The 16,147-nt window shown below is 44.2% G+C and overlaps 1 protein-coding gene across 2 annotated transcripts in view; it reads left to right on the forward strand.

The window, feature by feature from the left end:
- Window positions 1–16,147, forward strand: part of LOC115103044 (catenin delta-2-like) — a 105,048-nt gene that overhangs the window by 67,766 nt on the left and 21,135 nt on the right. For both annotated transcript variants that reach the window (XM_065005721.1, XM_065005722.1), the window contains 2 exons: window positions 8,441–8,573; window positions 12,394–12,607. In XM_065005721.1, the coding sequence (XP_064861793.1) occupies window positions 8,441–8,573; window positions 12,394–12,607 (347 nt within the window). The remainder of the gene's footprint in view (window positions 1–8,440; window positions 8,574–12,393; window positions 12,608–16,147) is intronic.

Here is a 16,147-nt window from a genome sequence, read left to right on the forward strand (position 1 = left end):
ATTGCCTCTTTAAGAACATAAGAACCCTATGTACAATACAGTACTGTAATGACTCTAGGCGATGTTTCAGCGAGTGACCTACTTCCTAATTGGATATGATAAAACATACAGCAGTTTGCACAAACTCTTTGAGCATTTCGATTGCCCAATTAACCCATATGTGACTTATGCAAGGTTAAATCATCTTTAGATAATTTTTTGTAAAAATAATTCAGTTGTATTTGGTCTACAAACGCTCATATGCACAGACGTAATCATCATTATAGTACTGTACATAGCAGACAATAGCTAGTTAATAGTAGTGGTGGAAAAAGTACCCAGTTGTCAACCTTGAGTAAAAGTATAGATTCCATAATAGAAAATGACTCAAGTAATAGTGAAAGTCACTTAGTAAAATACTACTTGAGTAAAAGTCTAAAAGTATTTGGTTAAATAGACGTGCTCCACACGTACAATTATCTGTAAGGTCCCTCAGTCAAGCAGTGAATTTGAAACACGGATTCAACCACAAAGACCAGGGATGTTTTCCAATGCCTTGCAAAGAAGGACATCTAATGTTAGATGGGTAAAAATAAAAAGCAGACATTAAATATGCTTTTGAGCATGGTGAAGTTATTAATTACAGTTTGGATGGTGTATCAATACACCCAGTCACTACGAAGATACAGGCGTCCTTCCTAACTCAGTTGCCAGAGAGGAAGGAAACACAGGCAATGGAACATCTGGATAGAAGAAACGGCTCGGGTCGCACAAAAGGAAATATATAATTGTGGATAAAGTTAGTATAAAGTTTATGCCGCAGGCTTCGGCTCCGAGGGTCATGTGTTCAATCCCAGTGCTATGCACTAGTGATGGGAAACCGAGGCTTTCTAAATGCTTACACCAAATTGTGCCGAGAGTAAAAGTATAGATTATTTCAAATTCCTTATATAAGGCAAACCAGATGGCACGATTTTCAAGTTGTTTTAAATTTACAGAGAGTCAAGGGCACACTCCAACACTCAGACATAATTTACAAATGAAGCATGTGTGTTTAGTGAGTACGCCAGATCAGAGGCAGTAGGGATTACGAGGGATTTTCTCTTGATAAGTGTGTGAATTGGACCACCACTTTCTTTAGCAATGTGGTGGAGTAAAAATAAAAGTTGACAAAAATATAAATAGTCAAGTACAGATTTAATTAGTACTTTAAAGTAGTTTTACTTACAGTGCATTCGGAAAGTATTCAGAGAACTTGACTTTTTCCACATTTTGTTACGTTTACAGTCTTATTCGAAAATGGATTTTAAAAAAACATCCTCATCAATCTACACACAATACTCCATCATGACAAAGCAAAAACAGGTTTTTATCAATTCTGCAAATTTATAACAAAACAAAAATAGAAATACCTTACTTACCTAAGTATTCAGACCCTTTTGAGACGTGAAATTGAGCTGAGGTGCATCCTGTTTCCGTTGATCATCATTGAGATGTTTCTACAACTTCATTGCAGTCCGTCTGTGGTAAATGTAATTGATTGGACAAGATTTGGAAAGGCACACACCTGTCTATATAAGGTCCCACAGTTGATAGTGCATGTCAGAGCAAAAACCAAGCCATGAGGTCGAAGGAATTGTACGTAGAGCTCCGAGACAGGATTGTGACAAGGCACAGATCTTGGGATGGGTACCAAAAAATGTCTGCAGCATTGAAGGTCCATAAAAACACAGTGGCCTCCATCATTCTTAAATAGAAGAAGTTTAGAACCACCAAGACTCTTCCTAGAGCTGGCCGCCTAGGCAAACTGAGCAATCGGGGGAGAAGGGCCTTGATCGGGGAGGTGACCAAGAACCCGATGGTCACTCTGATAGAGCTCCAGAGTTCCTCTGTGGAGATGGGAGAACATTCCAGAAGGACAACCATCTCTGCAGCACTCCACCAATCAAGGAGTAACCAGACGGAAGCCACTCCTCAGTAAAAGCACATGATATCCCGCTTGGAGTTTACCTAAAGGCACCTAAAGGATTCTCAGACCATGAGCAACAAGATTCTCTGGTCTGATGAAACCAAGACTGAACCTGCATGCCAAGTGTCACGTCTGGAGGAAACTTGGCAACATCCCTACGGTGAAGTATGGTGGTGCAACATCATGCTGTGGATATGTTTTTCAGAGGTAGGGACTGGGAGACTAGTCAGGATCGAGGGAAAGATGAATGGAGCAAAGTACAGACAGATCCACAACTGATGATGGTGCAGGCAGAGATGGTTGCCTCACTTCGAGTTCTTAGCAAACTATGCAGTATTTAGTTTTTTTAATGTATTATTTCTTACATTGTTACCCCAGGAAATCTTAAGTCTTATTATATACAGCCGGAAAGAACTATTGGATATAAGAACAACGTCAACTTATCAACATTATGACCAGGAATATGACTTTCCCGAAGTTGATCCTTTGTTTGGACCTCCACCCAGGACAATGGATCTAATTCCAGTAGTCGATCCAAAACAACAATGGCACAGAAGGGGCAGACGAAGTGGCCACCTGGCCAGGCTCCGTAGACGTGCACAACGCCCACCGCTCCAGAGTATACTACTAGCCAATGTCCAGTCTCTTGACAACAAGGTATATGAAATTTGAGCAAGGGCTGCATTCCAGAGAGCCACCGGGCTTCTCCATGCATCGCGCCGACAGAGATAAACACCTCTCTGGGAAGAGGATGGGAGGGGGTGTATGCTTTATGATTAACGACTCATGGTGTAAACATAACAACACACAGGAACTCAAGTCCTTCTGCTCAACCGATCTAGAATTTCTTACAATCAAATGCCGGCCATTTTACCTACCAAGAGAATTCTTATCAGTTATAGTGACAGCTGTGTACATTCCCCCTCAAGCAGACACCAAGACTGCCATCAAGGAACTTCACTGGACTATATGCAAACTGGACACCATACATCCTGAGGCTGCATTTATTGTAGCTGGGAATTTTAACAAAGCAAATTTGAGATCAAGGCTGCCTAAATTCTACCAGCATATTTATTGTGCTACGCGCATGCGCAATACCCTCGACCACTGCTACTCTAACATCCACGATGCATACAAAGCCCTCCCCCGTCCTCCCTTCGGCAAATCCGACCATGAAGCGATCTTGCTCCTTCCGTCTTAAAGGCAGAAACTCAAACAGAATGTACAAGTGACAACAACCATTCAACTCGGGTCCGACCAATCGGAAGCCACGCTTCAAGATTGTTTAGATCAATATGTTCCGGTCAGCTTCTGAGAACAACATCGACCAATACGCTGACTCTGTGAGTGCATTTATAAAGAAGTGCATTGGAGATGTTGTACCCACTGTGACTATTAAAACCTACCCTAACCGGAAACCGTGAATGGATGGCGGCATTCGCACAAAACTGAAAGCGCGATCCACCGCATTTAACCATGGAAAGAGGTCTGGGAATATGTCTGAATATAAACAGTGTAGTTATTCCCTCCGCAAGGCAATCAAACAAGCAAAATGCCAGTACTGGGACAAGGTGGAGTCGCAATTCAACGGCTCAAACACAAGACATATGTTGCAGGGTCTACAGGAAATCACGGACTACAAAAAGAAATCCAGCCACGTAATGGACACCGATGTCACGCTTGCAGACAACTAAACACCTTCTTTGCCCGCTTTGGTGATTATACAGTGCCACCGTCGTGGCCCGCTAACAAGGACTGCCTCCCCCCCCTCTCCTTCTCCGTGGCTGACGTGAGTAAAACATTTAAACGTGTTACCCTCGCAAAGCTGCTGGCTCAGATGGCATCCCTAGCCGTGTCCTCAGCGCATGTACAGACCAGCTGGCTGGGGTGTTTACGGACATATTCAATCGCTCCCTAAGATGGCTACCATTGTTCCTGTACCCAAGAAGGCAAAGATAACAGAACTAAATGACTACCGCCCCGTAACACTCACTTCTGTCATCATGAAGTGCTTTGAGAGACTAGTCAAAGATCATATTACCTCCACCTTAGACCCACTTCAGTTTGCCTACCGCTCCAACAGGTCCACAGACGACGCAATTGCCATCACACTGCACACTGCCCTATCCAATCTGCACAAGAGGAATACCTATGTATGAAAGCTGTTCATTGACTACCGCTCAGCATTCAACACCATAGTACCCAAGCTCATCATCAAGCTGGAGGCCCTGGGTCTCAACCCTGCCCTGAGCAATTGTGTCCTGGACTTGTTGACGGGCCGCCCCCAGGTGGTGATGACCCCCAACACTGGGGCCCCACAAGGGTGCGTGCTCAGCCCCCTCCTGTACTCCCTGTTCACCCATGTTTGCGCAGTCATGCACGCCTCCAACTCAATCATAAGGTTTGCAGACGACACAACAGTAGTGGGCTTGATTACCAACAACGACGAGACAGCCTACAGGGAGGAGGTGAGGGCACTCGGAGTGTGGTGTCAGGAAAACAACCTCTCGCTCAACGTCAACAAAACAAAAGAGATGATCGTGGACTTAAGGAAACAACAGACGAAGCACCACATTGAAGGGATAGCAGTGGAGAAACTGAAATGGTCCACCCACACAGGCAGTGTGGTGAAGAAGGGGCAAACAGCGCCTCTTCAACCTCAAGAGGCTGGAGAAATTTGGCTTGTCACTTAAAACCCTGACAAACTTTTACAGATGGACAATCGAGTGCATACTGTATCACAGCCTGGTACTGCAAGTGCACCGCCCTCCATGACACCTACAACGCCTTCACAGGAAGGCCAAAAAGATCATCAAGGACATCAACCACCCGAGCATTTGCCTATTCACACCGCTACCATCCAGAAGGTGAGGTCAGTACAGGTGCAACAAAGCTGGGACCGAGAGACTGAAAAACAGCTTCTATCTCAATGCCATCAGACTGCTAAACAGCCATCACTACCTCAGAGAGGCTGCCGCCTACAATTAATACCCAATCACTGACCACTTTAATAAATTGATCACTATTCACTTTATACAATGCCACTCTAAATATTGCCACTTTAATAATGTTTACATATCTTACATTACTCATATCACATGTATACACTATTTTAATACCCTCTATTGTACCTTGCCTATGCCGCTCAACCATCGCTCATCCATATACTTGCATGTACATATTCTCATTCACCGCTTCAGGTTTGTGTGTATTAGGTTGTTGTTGGGGAATTGTTAGATTACTTGTTAGATATTACTGCACTGTCGGGAACTAGAAGCAGAAGCATTTCACTACACTCACATTAACATCTGCTAACCATGTGTATGTGACAAATAACATTTTATTTTATTTGATGAATACATGCTCCAGAGCGCTCAGGACCTCAGCCTGGGGTAAAGGTTCACCTTCCAACAGGACAACAACGCTAAGCACACAGCCAAGACAACGCAGGAGTGGCTTCGGGACAGGTTTCTGAATGTCCTTGAGTAGCCCAGTCAGAGCCTGAACTTGAACCTGATCAAACATCTCTGGAGCAGCAACGCTTCCCATCCAACCTGACAGAGCTTGAGAGGATCTGCAGAGAAAAATGGGAGAAACTCCCAAAATACAGCTGTGTCAAGCTTGTAGTGTCATAACCAAGAAGAATTGAGTCTTTAATCACTGCCAAAGGTGCTTCAACAAAGTACTGAGTAAAGGGACTGAATACTTATGTAAATGTGATATTTTATTATTTTATTTTTAATACATTTTACAACATTTAAAATAATCTGTTTTTGCTTCGTCATTATGGGGTATTGTGTGTAGATTGACAGGGGGGGAGAAACTATTTAATCAATTTTAGAATAAGGCTGTAATTGTCACGCCCTGACCTTAGAGAGCCTTTTTATTTCTCTATTTGGTTAGGTCAGGGTGTGATTTGGGGTGGGCATTCTATGTTGTCTATTTCTTTTTTTTGCCGAGTATGGTTCCCAATCAGAGGCAGTTGTCTATCGTTGTCTCTGATTGGGGATCATACTTAGGCAGCCTTTTTTTCCCACCTGTGTTTGTGGGTAGTTATTTTCTGTTTAGTCTCTGTTATCTGACAGAACTGTTCGCTTTCGTTTTGTTACCTTGTTCGAGTGTTTTTTGATAATAAAAAAATCATGAACACTTTTCACGCTGCGCTTTGGTCCTCTCCTTCCGACGACAGGCGTTACAGTAATGTAACAAAATGTGGAAAACATCAAGGGGTCTGAATACTTTCTGAATGTACTGTAAATACTTTACACCACTGGTTAATAGACAGATTAATATGGCTATGGATGAAAGTGTTTGCTAATGCAACCATGCCTCACAGGGACACACCACAGAGTATGTGATCAAGCTTCATAATCATCAGCGATGAGAGGAGAAAAAAAATCAACTTTTGAAACGTACTTTCTCCCATTGGTCATTTTTTTGAAACAAAAGGATCTCAATCCCTCCCCGCTCCTCTGCATTCATTCCCTTTGATTAATTATATTCACGGGCAATCATTTCTGACGACTGCACACCAGTCAGCTCCAATCACTCAACAATAAGTGCTCAGTTGGGTAACAGTGGAGCCTAGCTAATGCCGGAACTGTACTGAGCATGCCCAGTGCCCACTAGTGTGGGGTTAAGATGCTTGGTAGAAGGGTGCAGGGAGTCTTCACAACTGACCATCTATTCTGGAAATGGAATGATATTCCACAGTGTTTGGTTGGTACACTGCTCCCCTACCGTTTGAAACGCCACTTTCATTGTGACAGTTCTGAAGAGGCTCAGAAGAGACGTTGAGAGCTGGGCTCCCTGGTGTTTTATTTATCTGGGTTTTGTTTTATGTGATTGAGGTCAGAGAGAATCCCAACTAGACCCCCATCACTCCGTTGACCTTTTTGAAAGTTAACATTTCTCTTTCTTTGTAAATGGTCGTGGCTTCTTCCATTTCTCCCTTTCTCACGTTAGTAGTGGTTGGTATTGCTGGGAGAAGGATTGTGAGGAGATGAAATGTTCCTGAGGCTCTTACCCGTCGTAGTGTGTACATCACTGACTGTGGCGGCTCCGCAGCTTCCAAGCCTTTTGGATCAGAATTAGCTCTCTGTTCCTAGTTTTCATCTCTCTCACACCCTCTCTCTCGCTTGCTCTCTCTCTCGCTCCCTCACACATCTCTCCTTCTCTCTCACATCTCTATATTTCCCCCTCATCTCCCTCCTTCTCACATTTCTCTTCCTCTCTTCCCCCTCTTCTCTCTCTCTCTCTCTCTCTCTCTATCGCACATGTCTCTCCCTCATCAACTCTCTCTCTCTCTTTCTCTCTTACGTGAACCCACTCGTTAATGCAATTGATTCTCGGTCTTTGAGAGCCGGTGACATGTGGAGTTGAGAAGCCAGAACTGGGGCATCTGTGTTGTCAGTGAGAGAGCTAACTGACAAACTAAAAGGCCTGATTGCAGACAGATGTGATGGTTTGAGGTTGGACAGGTGCTGGAAGGTGTGTACAGGGAGGGTGCTGCCTTTGCACCAGTGTGTGTCTCTCTCTCTTTCTCTCTCTGTCTCTCCCTCTTTGTCTGTATCTGTAGGTGTGCCGATAAGAGAGGTGTGGTAGTGGGGTAACACGGTGGTCAGGGGGATGACAGGGTGCTCTGACAGTCCATAGCTAGCCTCAGGCTAACGCACTAAAGCACCATAGCTCGCATCGTCAGAGGATAATGCTGGATGAAGGTATCTCTCATTCGCCAAGAGTAGGGATTCAGTTCTAGCCTTTATCATTCTCTAGTGAATGATTTAATTCAGAATTTGTGGGAATAGAAAACAAGCCTCGTTCTTGATTTGAATATCTCTTAGAACTAAAATGTTAGTTTTTTTGTGCTATGGGGTGGTTTGTTTGGCAAATATGTCACACACACGCAAGCTTTTTCATGCTCAACAAGCATATTACGTTGTTCATTATTCATGCCGATGTTTGTTTTAAATGGACAATGCATATGTCATGTGTCACTGTTTTTCTGCTCTGTAAGTGAACCTCAATGCAATGTAGCCTTAGTGTCTAACTTAGTAGTCATAGATGAACATTGCTACACACACAATAAACCAAACCAAAGGCATTCAAAAGAAAGAGAGAACAAAAAGGTGCCTTATTATTTTCTGTAATGCAGAAATGACATTATACCAAAACACCACTTATAGGAATTACCACCGCAACAGCTTCTGCAATTTACCACGTACAGTAATCACCAGATTGCAGTCATCTGAAAAAATAGATTGAAGATTGCAGTATAATAGACAGTGAGTGAGTGTTTTGTTTAGCACTGTATTGCGATGCTTGTTCTGAGTTCCAAATGGCACTCTATTCCCTATGTGGTGCACTACCTTATGGGCCCTGGTCAAAAGTAGTGCACTAAATAGGGAATAGGGTGCAATTTAGGATGCAGATGCCTGTACAGATCCAGTGCTGTTCTGTATTCATCCCTGTGTTTCCCGTGGTCCCCTGCAGGGAGTTTGGCTGGAGAGACCCAGAGCTGCCTGAGGTGATTCAGATGCTGCAACACCAGTTCCCCTCGGTCCAGTCCAACGCTGCAGCCTACCTCCAACACCTGTGCTTCGGAGACAACAAGATCAAGTCTGAGGTAACCTGCACCAGGCCGATATGGCTACTCATACATTTCTACTGCCATGTGCTAGCGGGGACACCTGCATCCACTGCTACACATTATGATATGTATATGCCCCATAAAGTTGTTAAATCCGTGGCTAACACATTGGGCTTAAAAAAGTCAGAATCGGTCAGTGGGATGGCCCTGGGCAGCTGTTGTTTCATTTGAAACTTATGAAACATAGCAAAGTCCGCCTCCACCTTCATGTTCAGCACATCATCTAAAATCTATACCTTTTGTGAAACCTTTTTCAAGAATAATTCACAATTCTAGCTCAGGATCTATCCCAGGTGCTAGAATTGTGAATTCTCCTCACATTAATGGTCAGATAGTATTGCCTGATCTTGTCTCACCTGACTTTCCTCACCCTAATGTTGGATAGCTTGGTGGTGTCATGTCTGTGTGTAATATGTGGGGACGTTGGCTGGGTGAGGTAGAGGGATGGTGAGGTGGAGGGATGGTGAGATGGAGGGATGGTGAGGTATAGGGATGGTGAGATGGGGGAGGTGGAGATGGAGGGATGAGTTGCAAGTGAGATGCTGTCTTGGAGGGATTGGAAGAAAGTCATTAGGTCAGCGGATACCTTTTCCTGGAACACTGCTGATGCTCATCTCATCGCCTCTCTCAGACAGATATATCACAGGCAGCATGGGCAGACACACACACCACACACACACACACACGCACACACCTTGGCAATCACACATATAGGCACACACACACAGATATAGACACATACAGTGATATACTATATATACAAAGGAATGTGGACACCCCTTCAAATTAGTGGATTCGGCTATTTCAGCTCATTTCTGACAGGTGTATGAAACCGAGCACACAGCCATGCAATCTCCATAGACAAACATTGGCAGAAGAATGGCCTTACTGAAGAGCTCAGTGACTTTCAACGTGGCCCCGTCATAGGATGCCACCTTTCCAACAAGTCAGTTCGTCAAATTTCTTCCCTGCTAGTGCTGCCCAGGTCAACTGTAAATGCTGTTATTGTGAAGTGGAAACTTCTAGGAGCAACAACGGCTCAGTCAGTTGTGGACCGCCGAGTGCTGTAGCGTGTAACATGTAAAAATTGTTTATCCTCGGTTGCAACACTCACTACTGAGTTCCAAACTGCCTCTGGAAGCAACGTCAGCACAAGAACTGTTCATCGGGAGCTTCATGAAATGGGTTTTGATGGCCGAGCAGCCACAAGCCTGAGTCGATCAATACACAAGCCTGAGATCACCATGTGCAATGCCAAGCGTTGGCTGGAGTGGTGTGAAACTCGCCGCCATTGGACTCTGGAGCAGTGGAAACATGTTCTCTGGAGTGATGAATCACGCTTCACCATTTGGCAGTCCGACGGACAAATCTAGGTTTGGTGGAAGCCAGGAGAACGCTACCTGCCCCAATGCATAGTGCCAACTGTAAAGTTTGGTGGAGGAGGAATAATTGTCTGGGGCTGTTTTTCATGGTTCGGGCTTGGCCACTTAGTTCCAGTGAAGGGAAATCTTAACGCAACAGCATACAATGTCATTCTAGACGATTCTGTGCTTTCAACTTTGTGGCAACACTTTGGGGAAGGCCCTATCCTGTTTCAGCATGACAATGCTCTTTTGCACGAGGTCCATACAAAAATGGTTTGTCGAGATTGGTGTGGGAGAATTTGACTGGCCTGCACAGAGCCCTGACCTCAACCCCATTGAACACCTTCGGGATGAATTGGAACGCCGACTGCGAGCCAGGCCTAACCGCCAAACATCAGTGCCCGACCTCACTAATGCTCTTGTTGCTGAATAGAAGCAAGTCCCCAGAGCGATGTTCCCACATCTAGTATTAGCAGCAAAAGGGGGACAACTCCATATTAATGCCCATGATTTTGGAATGAGACTTTTGACAAGCAGGTGTCCACATACTTCTGGTCATGTCGTGTATTTATAGTACTGCGAGTCGATGCACTGTAGCTGTGTGTGCCATCATGGCACCTTGTCTCGCCTAGCAGTATCTTGGTTATTTTTGGAGCAGAAGGCTGTGTGAAGGAAATTACTATTTAATGGGCACTCTATTTTAGTAACAGTAGAGCAATGGAGATGAAGGAGAGACATTTGTATAGTAAGTCAGTGTCTTCATAAACGGAAGGGAATATACAGCATGCACTGGATAATGGCAGCATGTACTGTATGTAGCCTGCAATCTTGTGAGCCAGTGTCTATCACCTTTGCCAACAGAGCACTCAGATAAACAGGCTCTAATTTGTAATGGTTTTTCTCCTCTGTGTTTAATTGGAGTTGAGATGGACAGCAAGAGCAGCAGTGCTGATCCATTCTGTTGGGCCTAGCAGCACATCTGCTGACTGTTGGCACAACTCCCCTGGTGTGCGTGCGTACGCACACGTCTGTACGTATGTTTGTGACACTCTACCTGGTCGTCTTATCTCACTTCCTCTGTCACTCTGTCAATATGTCACTCTGTCCTCTGTCGCTCTGTGACAGTGTTTCCTTGGCCTGTCTGTCTGTGTGCAGATGAACCAAAATGTCTGTTATTTTTTCATTTTTAAACAACTGACCGACATTGGTTGAATTATTTGAATTCCATTTAGTTCTTTTTTTTCTGTGATCTCAATGCACACATTGCAGTTTTTCTAGAGATAAATCAATCCAGTCTAAACTTTGCTATGTAGTTGGGAGTTAGTTGTAGTTTCCAACAGGCCAATATTCTACATAGTTTAGCGCAGAAAACATATTAATGAACTACAATGACCATGATCCATTGCGTATCTACTTGTCCGGTGTGTGTTTTTTTTATGCGTGCTACGGAAGATAGAAGAATTCGCGATCGTGAGGTAATATAGAGAGCAGCTGTTGCTTCGCAAAGTATCTCTACCTGAAAATACATGATCTAAGAGATTGATAGTTGGTATTAAACATTCATATAAGTATGCCTTATTTACTTTGATGAAAATAGGGATTTTGTCAGACAGCATAGGAAGCAGCTCTATAGAGATGAGATGATGATTTGGAATTAAATAACAAAGTCATCAAATAAACAAATGTATAACATTTTATTAAAGTAAAGTAATGTGAATAAATTATGATTAATAAGTGATAAGCAGTAATAGGCAGTCACTACCATCATGGGACTTTTATTTATTTGTTTTATTCTATGTTGTTACAGCATTCAACCCACATAATGCATAGCGCGTTTAATGTAAATAATAAAACATAAATATTTTTTATAATCGAACAGAAACTGAACCGACCTCAAAAAGCACTAATCGTTCAGCACTAATATGCAGCCACGTGACTCTAGAGCCCTCAAGCTCAGCTCTGGACCTCGAAGCCACTTCCACTGCGTCTTTTCATTGTTCCCCTCTAATCAGGGACTGATTTAGACCTGGGACACCAGATGAGTGCAATTCATTATTAGGTAGAACAGAAAACCAGCAGGCTCCTGACCTCGTAGGGTAGGATTTGAGACCCCTGCTCTAGAGTAATAAGGGAGGAAGGAACTGTCTGATCTGGCTCTAGTTGATTTATAGAGGAAAGGTACCTGAGTGAAATAAAGAACAGGATTCAAAGGGATGCCTCCAGGGATATTGTTGTCAATACTGAAAACTACAGATGACTTCTGTGGCAGACAGTTTGTAAAATTGAACTGTATAGAACAGTAGCTAGCTACACTATTGCATGCATGTTTGTACTGTTCTTTGTCTATCTATTAATTTTGATCTAGTCTTGATCAATTCGTTATGATCCACTAACGTCCTCCTTTTCTCTCCTCTCCCTGTTCCTCTCACCAGATCCGAAGGCAGGGAGGAATCCAGCTGCTGGTGGATCTGCTGGATCACAGGATGACCGACGTGCACCGCAGTGCCTGTGGTGCTCTGAGAAACCTGGTATACGGAAAGGCCAACGATGACAACAAGATCGCCCTGAAGAACTGCGGCGGGATCCCAGCCCTGGTCCGCCTGCTGAGGAAGACCACCGATGTGGAGATCAGGGAGCTGCTTACAGGTGAACAGAGTTTGGTGCTACGTTTTTACAAAGAGAGACATAACATAGCCTTGCTATATGACATTATAAAGGCTCATACCTGCTTATAGAAAGTTATTAAGCATTTTACCTGGATGCTTATATCTAGAGTTTATACACAAGCTGAATTTAACAGGACATTGGTACTGGGAGCTGGATAACTAACAACTACTGAAGGCTATAGTGGTGAAGAATCACAAAGGGACTTTTCACATCAACATCCTTAGTGGTGGTTAAGCAGTGGTTAAAACTAATATCCGCAAATGACTTACTGGATAGAAAATTCCTATATTTTATTAAATACAATATGATGTAATACTTGCATGGTGCTATTATCTATTAAAGGAGCGCTGTTCTAATTGAAACATTGCCTAAATGTACTTAGTCAATAACAAGTGAGAGGTTAAATCCCCTAGTCATGTTTATAGAGGGCATTATTTTATTATTTATTTTTTACTGTAGAGAGGATTCTGAGCCTGGAAATGCGTTGGAAATAAACGGTTTGTGCTGGTGCTGTCTTAAAGGAGATTACCATATAAATGAGAAAGCAGTTCAACGCACGGAACACAGAGTCCCTCCTGTCACAAATTAATCAGGCATCAGAAAACCTTCCCGGCCCAGAGGAATTCTGCCTCTTTACTTCTTCTCTTCTGGCTGTTTAAATCAGAGTCACAGTGACCGCCTGCGCCTCCTCTCCCCTCCCTGTGACTGGGCAGGGATTAACGGGACTATTTACCCGTTTCTCTCCATCTCCCAGCCTTCCCTGTGCCACCGACTGCCAGGAGGCACCCTTACTTAGGGAAGCGGTAGCGGCGGTTTATGACATCACAGGAAGCCAAGCCAGGTTGTTGTTTTCTCTGCTGCTCTAGCAACCACCCCCCTTGGGAGCTAAAGATGATTATTTAGCGGGAATAAAGCTCTTTTAAATGGCAGCTTTCTTGTCTCCTGAGATTAGAGATGTGGATTGTGTCCTGGACTCCAAGTGACATCAGGGACCCATGTTGCTGCACTTACACAGCCAGGATGCAATTAGTCTAGTTTAGTGGAGGGGTGGATGAGATGTGGTCGTGCTGGATTTTGGTTAATCAAGTTGTCCTTCTGTAGTTCTTGGAGTAAATTAATTGAAAAGTAGAGTAGTTGGATGAGATTGAAATGTAGAACTGTACAGCCATCTACAGACAACAATTCATAGACATACGGGGATGCTCTGTACACTCCGTGTACATTTGGTACCCTGGTGGCTCACTATAGAGTGGCTGATTTAATTAGAACGTCATCTGCACTGAATCAGTCCTTTGCCACTTGACTGCGGGCTCACGACACGGCGGCTGCCTCACCTGAACCACATAAAAACAACAGGCTCCTTCCTCAAATTCCATTTCCGTCACCTTGACAACCTGCACAGTGCCCTCACCTTCCACGGCCCCCTGTAGAGTTAATTTTGGTCCAGTTCTGCAGACGGCCCACTTTCTCCCCATGTAATGATGCTCTCGCTCCCCACCTAGCACCCCCCGCACCGCATTTCCTCCCCGATGATGTAAGGCTGAGGCAATTAACCTCTTTCATCTGTCAGGCGAAATAAAAAAAATATGTTATAGGTAGTTATTATGCGCCGAGCCTGCCGCCACTCTAGGCAGCAGCCCTTTCATTTTTGAAAACACAGAAATGTTGTGCGCCGCCCCGAGCGCGGTAAAGTGATGCTCTCTGTAAGATTACTGTCTCCACTAATTATGAGCAACGCAGCTAGTTATTTAGATGCAGAGCAGACCACAAGGACAACATCCCAACATAACTGATAAGACGAAAGTAGATCTGTGTAATTACATTGTTGTTGTGAGAGGAACGGGTGAAGAGTGACTGTCTGCCTCATCACTGGTAATTGCAATCATAAATGCTACAGTGTCCTGGGAGGGACATGACACGGTGAAGGTCAACAAGAATTATAATGTGTTGGGCCAGCTGTCAAGGTCATTACAGTGTGTGTGTGTGTGTGAGCCCTCTCAACAAATCACAGTGTTGTGGAGTGAAGGACCCTCTCCTCTTCCTCCTCCTCCCCCTTCCTCTCTCCTCTTATAGATAATTGGCCAGCTCTTGTGCTGTGTGTGTATCTCAACCTTTGGCTGACAGCGGCTGCTCACCCCTTAACACCATCCATGGCAGAGTCACAATGTTCCGACCACATCCTATTGAAAGAAATTTATGGTGACACATGACTCGGTTGTGTTTTTATTATACTTAACAAAAATATAAACGCAACTGTCCCATTTTTCATGAGCTGAAATAAAATGTTCCATACTCACTAAAAGCCTATTTCTCTCAAATTTTGTTCACAAAATAGTTTATATCCCTGTTAGTGAGCATTTTTCCTTTGCATAGATAATTAATCCACTTGACAGGTGTGGCATATAAAGAAGCTGATCATTACACAGGTGCACTTTGTGCCGGGGACAATAAAAATCCACTCTAAAATGTGCAGTTTTGTCACATGACACAATGCCACAGATGTCTCAAGTTTTGAGGGAGTGTGCAATTGGCATGCTAACTGCAGGAATGCTCTCCAGAGCTGTTGCCAGAAAATGGAATGTTAATTTCTCTACCATAAGCCTCCTCCGATGTTGTTTTAGAGAATTTGGCAGTACGTCCAACCGGCCTCACAACCGCAGACCACATGTAACCATTCCAGCCCAGGACCTTCACGTCCAGCTTTTTCACCTACGGGATTGTCTGACGCCAGCCACCTAGACAGCTGATGAAACTGCGGGTTTGCACAACCCAAGATGTTCTGCACACATTGTCAGAAATCGTCTCAGGGAAGCTCATCTGCATGCTCGTCATCCTGACCAGGGTTTTGACTTGACTGCAGTTCGACGTCGAAAACAACTGGTCAAATGCTCACTTTTGATGGCCACTGGCACGCTGGGGAAGTGTGCTCTTCACGGATGAATCCCGGTTTCAACTGTACCGGGCAGATTGCAGGCAATGTGTATGGCGTCATGTGGGTGACATCAGCAATATCAACGTTTTGAACCGAATGACCCATGGTGGCGGTGAGGTTATGGTATGGGCAGGCATAAGCTACGGACAATGAACACAATTGCATATTATTGATGACAATTTCAATGCACAGAGATACTGTGATGAAATCCTGAGACCCATTGTCATGCCATTCATCCGTCGCCATCACCTCATGTTTCAGCACGATAATACACGGCCTCATGTCACAAGGATCTGGACACAATTCCTGGAAGCTGAAAATGTTCCAGTTCTTCCATGGCTTGCATACTCACCAGACATGTCACCCATTGAGCATGTTTGGGATGCTCTGGATTGAAGTGTATGACAGCGTGTTCCAGTTACTGCCATTATCCAGCAACTTCGCACAGCCATTGAAGAGGAGTGGGACAACATTCTACAGGCCACAATCAACAGCCTGATCAACTCTATGTGAAGGAGATGTGTCGCGCTGCATGAGGCAAATAGTGGTCACACCAGATACGGACTGATTTTCTGATCCACACCCCA

This window comes from Oncorhynchus nerka, linkage group LG20, assembly GCF_034236695.1.
Source record: "Oncorhynchus nerka isolate Pitt River linkage group LG20, Oner_Uvic_2.0, whole genome shotgun sequence".
In the NCBI taxonomy this organism is placed as follows: domain Eukaryota; kingdom Metazoa; phylum Chordata; class Actinopteri; order Salmoniformes; family Salmonidae; genus Oncorhynchus; species Oncorhynchus nerka.